The sequence below is a fragment of the Arachis duranensis genome, chromosome 8, assembly GCF_000817695.3.
Source record: "Arachis duranensis cultivar V14167 chromosome 8, aradu.V14167.gnm2.J7QH, whole genome shotgun sequence".
Taxonomy (NCBI): Eukaryota; Viridiplantae; Streptophyta; class Magnoliopsida; order Fabales; family Fabaceae; genus Arachis; species Arachis duranensis.
This window is the reverse complement of record NC_029779.3, coordinates 38,422,670-38,431,806: the sequence shown is the minus strand read 5'-3', so window position 1 is coordinate 38,431,806 and position 9,137 is coordinate 38,422,670. Positions and strand designations below refer to the sequence as shown.

General features: G+C 30.2%; 2 protein-coding genes across 2 annotated transcripts; one reads left to right on the top strand and one right to left on the bottom strand.

Annotated features, from left to right (window-relative positions):
• Window positions 1–2,185: 2,185 nt before the first annotated feature.
• LOC107462629 (probable protein phosphatase 2C 39) lies at window positions 2,186–4,586 on the top strand. Its single transcript, XM_016081253.3, has 5 exons — window positions 2,186–2,340; window positions 3,072–3,320; window positions 3,508–3,784; window positions 3,943–4,097; window positions 4,194–4,586. The coding sequence occupies exons 1-5, from the start codon at window positions 2,308–2,310 to the stop codon at window positions 4,329–4,331; spliced, it is 852 nt and encodes a 283-aa protein (XP_015936739.1). The 5' UTR covers window positions 2,186–2,307; the 3' UTR covers window positions 4,332–4,586.
• Window positions 4,587–4,686: 100 nt separating this feature from the next.
• Window positions 4,687–6,296, bottom strand: LOC107462574 (squamosa promoter-binding protein 1). The gene is made up of 3 exons (XM_052253388.1): window positions 5,776–6,296; window positions 5,305–5,530; window positions 4,687–4,704 (listed from the first exon to the last, which is right to left on the bottom strand). Exons 1-3 carry the CDS (start codon window positions 6,111–6,113, stop codon window positions 4,687–4,689), a joined length of 582 nt encoding a protein of 193 aa, XP_052109348.1. The 5' UTR covers window positions 6,114–6,296.
• Window positions 6,297–9,137: the final 2,841 nt, after the last annotated feature.

Below are 9,137 nucleotides of genomic sequence, written 5' to 3'. Positions count from 1 at the left end.
TAAATAATGATAATATACTTTTTAAAAATAAAGATTTATATATAATTGTCTTTATATAAAATTAATAAATAAAAATCCTTAAATGATGATTTACTCAAATTTGTCAAATCTTTTAATAATTCTCAAATTTTACTTTACATAAAACAACTACATGTGAGTTTTTATCTTTTTAAACTAGCCAATTAGTTAATGGTTAAACTGAAATTTAATTTTCTAAATATAAATAAAATTATTAGTTTTTTTTCAAAAATTGGTTGAGATAAAAACATATTATATATTTATTAATTAACAGAAAAATATAATTAAGGAACTACATTAACCAATGTTTGTTTTAATTGTAAAAAATTCATTTTTAGAAGATTTAGGATTTAAAATTTAAAATAAATAAAATTATTTTAAAAAAGATAATTGATATTAACTAAAAAAACTTTTTAATTAAATTTTAATTAATATTTTTTATTTTAACTCTTATACATAATTATTCTAATTTCTAAATATATGTAAAAAAAAAATTCTACTTATACATCATTGTAATTTCAAATTATAAATATATCGATATTTAACAAAATTTATTTTAATATATTTTTACCTCTATTACTAAAATTTTTTGAATCCGTCACTGTTTGAGAGTAATTGAGTTAGATCTTGAACATGAAAATTTTATTATATTTGGTAATATTTTAAATTTTAAGTGTACCTTCATTTTTCTATTATAAAAGAGTAAAGATATAATGTCTTTTGAATTAAAATCTAGTGCAATTTACTATTTAAGTAAATTTCAATCGAAATCAAACTTCAAAAAAATGTTGTCGTACCCCATAATCATAAACAAAGACAAAAATATTTCTTCACAATGCACAATTGTAATAACTTTATCAAATTTACTTTAATTAACTGACAGAAATATATCATATATCTATTATTATTATTATTATTATTATTATTATTATTATTTATTGAATTGATATATTAATACGTCCTTTAAAATATATGTATAAAAAATCTCAAGTTCAAGACGGTAAATGTATGAAAAATGGTCAAATTTTAGCAGATGATGCTACTACAATTTGAGGCGAATTTACTTTGAAAAAAAAAACATATTAGTAATTTATATGTTATGGAAAGTTACAACTCTAAAACTATTGTATGTATAATTTTTTTTCTTAGATGTATTATAAAGGCTAATGTGGTCAAAGTTATTTGTTAACTCATCACTCTTAAAGTTTAGTTATTCTATAACTATTCTTTTAGTTAACAAAAAACTATCTATTATAATCGCTAAACACATTAGAAGATAGTATTTTAGGATTTTGTTATACAATTGTAAAAATTTATCTAAATCAAATAAGCATAACTGCTTAATCTCATTATTTCACATGGTTAATTTTATACATAATACATAAAAGTGTTAAAATTTAATCAACTTAAAATGATCAATAATTAAAAAAAAGATAAATACTATTTTAGTACTTAAGATTTAAAGTCAAAATCAAAATTATCCTTAACTTTTTTCTTAATTTAAAATGATCCTCCAACATTATATTTAATATTAAAATCATCCTTTTAATAAATTTATCTTTTATATATATATAAAAGCACTCTTCCCTCTTTGTCTCATCATCTTTCATAGAGAGCAACTTATTTAATGGTTTATTTTTAAGCAACTTATTTTAATTTAAAATTATATATTCAACTCTCATAACACCAATATTATATTTATTACAGAGGATAATATATAAAAATATATGAAGTATTTTTTATTTTTTAAACAAAACATATAAAGTATTGTTACTACAAAATTTTACAAAATAATGGTTAAATTTAAAATTTTACTATTTTTAATATTAAAATATAAAAAATAATAAAAAAAATTATATATTCTTTAGAATAGAAAAATTACTCATTGATAATATTATATAATTTATCAAATAAAATATTTACATTATACTTAAAAAATCCAGTTTTGTCAATAAATATACGTTATTTTAACTATTTATCATAAAACTTTAAACATGATCTCATATTTCATGAAAGGTGGACTTTTTTAAGAATAAAAATTTAGATAAAAATCATTAAAAATAAATAAGATTAATATAAACATGTATTAACTTTTAAAAGAAGGGAGAGAAAGTAAGAAGAGTTAAATAGCAGTTTTATTAGTTAAAGTTAGTCACAGTGGTCTTGTCTCTTAAAAACGTGAAAGGAATCTCTAAACACCACTTACTTGTTTTTTGTTTCTTCTTCTACTCTCATCACCACGCACAACACACAACCTTTTTCTTCTTTTACCTTCCTCTCAACTCAGCTATGGCTGCAAGAGAAATCCTCCATAAGATGAAGGTATTCTTCATTCCCACTTGTTTTTATTGGACTTATTGCTTTAATGATTGCATCAGAAAAGCAAAAAGGAAACTTTTTTTTCTCTTGCTTTTTTTTTATGGTGAAATTATGCATATAGATCTTTAATTTTTTATGTTAATACTCATCAGCTAGTTCAATTGGATTGCTTCTATTGCTCAATTACTATGAACTCCATTGATTATTCATTTTTTATTTGTGGTTGTCATTGTCCTAACTCATGAATGCACTTATCTCTACAATCATTGACTTTGACTTGTGACACTGTCATAAATTATTTTTCTGAATTGGGGAAAAGTTCAATCTTTCAACTTGCTTTGATCTGTATTCGAAGAAAAAGATAAATTACTAGAATTCATGATTGTAATCTGTAATTGTATCTTTGTTTCTGATAATCATGAATGTGAAATGTGAAAAGCACCAGCTTGCTCTTCCTCTTGGCACTTGGCACTGTTTTCTACAGTTTACTTCTCACTTTCTTTACCTTTTTGTAATCATCTTTTTATCAAAGAACATAGCATGCTTTACCATCCAGATCCACCTGTTCCTTTACATGGACCTGTGGTTTTTCAAGTAGTTTGCAAAAGCTATTATAAAAGATATTGGATTGCTTTCTTCAATGCACACTATCTGTTTGCTTATTTGTCTTGCCCTTATGAATGTTGCAATTGTGGAATTGCTCCATTCTGACATGAGCATAATATTGCATGCAGGAAAAAGTTGGGCTGCGTTCGTCGGAACCTGACTCGGGGAAAGGAAAGAGCAAGATTTCAAGGCGTGTAACTCATGGATTTCACTTAGTAAAGGGAAGATCATACCATGCCATGGAGGATTTTGTTGTTGCTGAATTTAAGCAAGTTGATAGCAATGAACTTGGCTTGTTTGCGATATTCGATGGCCATGCCGGTCACAATGTGCCTAATTACTTGCGGTCTCACTTGTTTGAAAACATCTTAAAAGAGGTAAGGTCGAATCCTTGCCTTTTATGGTTAGTACTAAATCTATGGGTTGGTTTTTGTTTAAGTCAGATCCCCACATCCTCAAGAACAAATTGGAAAGTAGCATCATAGTGCCAATTCAATTTGAATGAATATGGTTGCAATGTGTTATAGAAGTGTAATCATTCCTTTTTGTTTTCATCACATGTAGCCTGACTTCTGGAAAGATCCTGAAAATGCTGTCAGGAGAGCCTATAGTATAACCGATTCTAGCATTTTGGAGAAATCAGGCGAACTGGGTAGAGGGGGTTCAACTGCTGTTACTGCAATATTGATGAATTGTCAGAAGTTAGTCATAGCTAATATTGGTGATTCTCGGGCCGTCTTATGCAAGAAAGGCCTTGCCAAACAACTATCGGAGGATCATGAGCCACACACAGAAAGTGAAGATATAAAAAATAGAGGTGGTTTTGTGTCAAAATTTCCAGGTATGGCATTTTATTAATCTATGATCTTATTAGTGTTGAACTAGGTTGTCCAGTCATGGTTTGTAAGCTCAGGGAGCTTATATTTGTTTCCCTTATCTAATTTTGTTGACCACTCAAATTCATTCCCGCTAAGAATGAATCCTCTGTCACCAATTCAGGCGACGTTCCAAGGGTTGATGGCCGGTTGGCAGTATCAAGGGCATTTGGTGACAAAAGTCTGAAGAAACACTTGAGTTCAGAACCACATGTGACAGTGGAGCTTGTACAAGATGATGTAGAATTCCTCATATTAGCAAGTGATGGATTATGGAAGGTTAATTTTGATAAATGAATATCATTCCATGCACATTATGGATCTTCTCATACGTGTACACATAGTGTTCAAATATGTTCGTTCATTTCATTCCAGGTAATGACAAATCAAGAAGCAGTTAATACCATCAAAGACATAAAGGATGCTCGGTCTTCGGCGAAACGCCTTACTGAAGAAGCACTTAACAGGAAAAGCACAGATGATATATCCTGCATTGTTGTGAAATTTCAGTGAACAAAAAAGATAATATATGATGTTTCAGAAACTTTCAAGTGTAACATATTTCAATATATGGACAGAGCTTCATCATGTGGTTTCATTGTAAGAAACCACATTTCAGGGTGTGATCTTTTAACTTCCTTGATAAAAACCAACTGTGAGAACCCATTATTTTAAGTAACAATGTGGGACAGATTTAGTTCCTGATTGTGTAAGACCAAACTGCAGCCTAATCTGTTTATATGCAAATAAGTTTGGTTAGTGTCATAATTTTTAAAGATTTGAGAGATATACTTTTGTTTGGAAAAAGAGACAGATACATAATTAAGTAAAATGTTTTTGTCCCAAGACAATTTGACTAACTTTGTGTCTACCCAAAAGTTGGAAACTGTAAGAAAAGAAACAAAGAGATAATTCTTTAATCTTGCCTTTCTCTTCATTGTCTCTGTCTCTCTATTTTTTGTTCTAAAACACTTACTAAGCATAGACTTGGAATTTCTTTATAATAACCGCTTTTAAAAATGAAGCTGGGAATGACCCTTCATCAATATTTTGTGTAGACATTTGATGCCATATTGGGGAAAAATGCATCTTCAAAATGAAACCAAATCAATAAAATAATGTGTTTCCAGTCTCAAACAGAATCAGTATCTAGCACACATTTTATTAGCATAGCATAAACTGAGGTGTGAGAATTTACCCATAAGAAGCAACAGGGATTTTATTCTAATCATGTGGAGTGAAAGTACACCATTCAAAGACTTCTATAACAGGATAATTATTATATACTAAGGCACACATAAACACAATAAAGTAACTGAGTAGGTAAAACAAAACATAAAGCTGCATGAAAACAAACTAGTTTACATCTCAAATGACACACCCCTTTAGATATTGATAGTTTTCTCTTGATTACATTCTTATTATTCTAACATAGAAAAAAGGGGGTTTTTCTTTTTCTTATTATATGCCTTGGAATGCAAGGAACCATATGGAAGGACTTGTAGCCAGAGCTCCCTGAAATGTTCATCTGAGTTCTTCCCCGATCGTCGGCGTTTCTGCAGTGGCTTTCCTTAGGGGGTTGCCCTTTGCCGCCTCGGCCGCTTCCCTCGTTGCAAGGCTCTATGTTGCTCTTCCGGCGTCTCTCATTGTGTCCGGCCAAGCGCCTGCGGCAGCTTCTTTTGGCTTCATCAAATTCTGCCAGGTCATGGAACCTACACAGACTCATCAGAGATATTTCTACAAGGTAAGACACATGGAACTAATACTTTGAACTATACCCAACAATAATGATCTTTGTGAAGAATAATAGGAAAAATCAGTTCAATTTCTTAATGTATTAACAAAATCATTTAAGATGCATGTTAATAGTTTCAAGATTTACCTCAGAATTAGTACTATGCTTAGTTTCTAAGGAAAAAAGGAGAAAAACAAAACAATATTGGTGTGAATTGAACACCTGCTACATTGCTGGCAAAACCTCTGCCTCATCCCTGCAACCACCACCACAGGTGCCTTGGAATGAAACTCACACACCTTATGGCGGCGGTGGTACCTTTTTGCCTCGGTCAAGTCGGCGCCACACCTCTCAGCCTGGCAGGAGGGTGGAGAAACTCCTCCTGCCCCATTTGATCCTCTTCTCCCACTTCCAACAGCACTTTTCTTCTTCTCTTCTTCTGCAAGGACACCATCACCAACACCACTCTCATCTTCCTCTTCTAACTCCTCTTCTACCTCATCAACTGTGCTATCCTTCCTCATCTTCTCAACTGTTGTTCTCCTCATCCTGGCCTCCATTGTGACAATGACAACAATGAAGAGGAAGAAGAAAATAGCCTTTTTGAACCTCCTCTTTGGGAAGAAATGGGAGTGGAAGAAGAGGAGTGTAGGGGGGTTTATAGGGGGCAAAAAGGTAGACAAGGAAGGTGGAACTAGTGTGGACCACAACCACCTTTTAAGTTAATTATGTTCTTAATTCTTGTTCTTACTTACAATAAAATTTAGTTACATAAGTACTTATAAATATATATATATAAGCAATTATGTTGTATTAGTAGTAGAATGGGGGGAAGCAATGCAATGCATAGAGAAGGTTTTTGTGTGTAATGATAAGCTAATAAGAGAAAGTTTAAATCTAAATTGTTGGAGTAAGTGGGAAGTGGGGGATGGATTTTGCATGAATGGTTTAGTTTGAAAGAGACAGTTCTCTCAGATGACTCTAGAGCGCGTTCATGGTAAATGCTCAACTATTGGTCCTCAAGGAATTACAAAATGGAAAGAGGAGGATTCTTTCTCTCTTCCTTTTGTTTGTTCTTGTTTGTTGATGTGATTTCTGATACGGAGTTGAACAAGGGACCCCATATCACATGCATAGTGCATAGGACAATCCATGCTTTCAACTACACTATATATCTAATTACATCATAAAAATTAATAACAGCCATAGTTACACAGAATGCAATACGCTATGTGTAAAATATTTTAATTGGTTATAACTATGATAACAAGTTATGTGGTTTGCTGCAAATATTTCAGCTACATGATGCATTGGAGTAAGTAAGAGAATTAAACATTGGATTTAGCTAAGTTTGGTGTCCTTCAGTTTTAGTTAGTTTTAGTCACTTCAATTCAATCAATGAAATAATGCATAACAGCATAAGAGGATAGGTATTGAGCTTTTTATGATAATGAGTCACTAGATTTTTAAATGTAAAGCCTGTAAAGCATTCATAGGATTGGGAGAGGGTAGGGTAGAGAGGGTAGAGAGGGTTGAGAGAGACATGTCATGTTTTCCATGGAAGCCTTAAAGGACTAGCTAGAACGAACAAAAGGAAATTTATTCCTTTAATTGTGCAGTGCCAAACTGTTCCCTTGTTCTTTCCTTACTCTTCAAAACTTTCTTGCGTTCTAATATATAAATTATGTATCAATAATTTACTCCACATCATGATCACACAAACCAAGTAAATGTAAATCCTTTATTTAACACAATTATTTTTTTACTAATGTAAAAATATTTCAAACACAATTGGATATGGTATATAGAAGGTTCAGAATTTCCAATAGAGAACTTAGGAAGGTGTAATCATATTAGGTTTGAGCGGAAATGAGATCTAAGCTGATTAAAATAGATCGGTTTGGATTAGATCGAGTTAGAGTTTTTTTTCATGAACCGCTTAAATACAAATTAGACCGGTTCGAATAATTAGATATCCGATCAAAATTAAAATTGTCAAAAAATTAAAAAAAAAAGTTAAAGTTAAATTGATAAAAGTGATATTACCATATTATTAATTTTTAATATNNNNTTTTTTTAAATATAATATTTTGAGTAATCAGATCGAATTTCGTATCTTCATATCTAATATTCAAACAATTAAAGTTGGATGTAATTACATTTAACACCCCTATAATAATCATATATAGTATCTATAAAAATTGGATCATATTAAATTTAATCGGGTAATTGAGTTATTCGTACTCGTTTACACCTCTATTTAACAGTAACAAGTACTATATTTGTAAAATTTTTTGTACAGTCATTTAATTACGTTTCATTTTTTTTTAATATGATTCTAAGAATCAAAACGAATTACTTGGTTCGAACGGTTTAACTAGACTAATTCGCTTAAAGATAAAAATGATTGTCAACAAACAGATTAAAATTGATAAATCGGTTGAATTAATTCGACTTTTAACAATTAACTAGTTTAAAATAATAAAACAAAAAATATATATTTTGATTTAAACAATATATTTTCTTCACCAACTATATATTTTATCAATAAATATATTATTTTATTATATCTAATTCAATTTTAATTGAACTTTGTTTAATCTTTTAACTATTGAACATCTAATTCCAACGATTTATTAACAATTCAATTTTTGAAAACTCTGCTTTCTAATGACTATTTACATAGCAAATGTTGTTAAAATAAATTATTTTTGCTTACAGTTATATGTAATTAAACTTGTTTATATGGAAATTAAATTTGATAGAATAATAATAAGGAAAAGGGTTAGTTAGAAAATGGTAAAAGAGATGATGTGATGGGAATGGAAGAAGGGGTAGTATAAGAGTACGAAGAATGGCTACACAAGAAGCATGTGGTGCTGACGTGACTTGGCACGCCAATAGCACCATGGCCACCATGGTTTTTCCTTCACAAGAAAGACAGCATGCAAGATGCTATCGTACTCGGTACTTGATGCTAGTTTTTCACTCTAACCGCTCATATAGCGGACAAAAACATATGCCCTTCACTTCACCACTTAATCACTGTTTTCAAACCTTCACGATTATTATTCCCCATCTCATTAAAAATATCATCTTGTTTTTCACATTAATTAAAAGGTGGAAATTCAAGTGCAGTTGACTTCACGTGAAGTTGATAGTTAAGAGTCCGTTAGATGAAAATTTAGTCAAATCAATCAAATTATCTGATGACTTTCAGTTATTCACTTTAAGTGGAGTTAACTGTACTTAAGTTTCACCTAATTAAAAATATTTATATCATGGAGATACATACACTACAAAAATTTATTGGAATAACGATTGATTTTAGCATTACTAAATGCCTAAATCTATTTGGTGATTGATATGATTTTTCTAAGATCAAAATAAAATTGATCGCTAAATCAATTGCTATTTCGATAATCTTTTACAGTAGTGTTTATTTTGTATTATCTTGATATCCACTTTGTTTAGCGACGGCTTAATCCATTTTTATTTCATGATGATTAAGAGGCATATTAGCAACTAACGTTATACCAAATTAAAAGGGTTTTATTAAGCAGAATGCTTTACTGAACACAAAA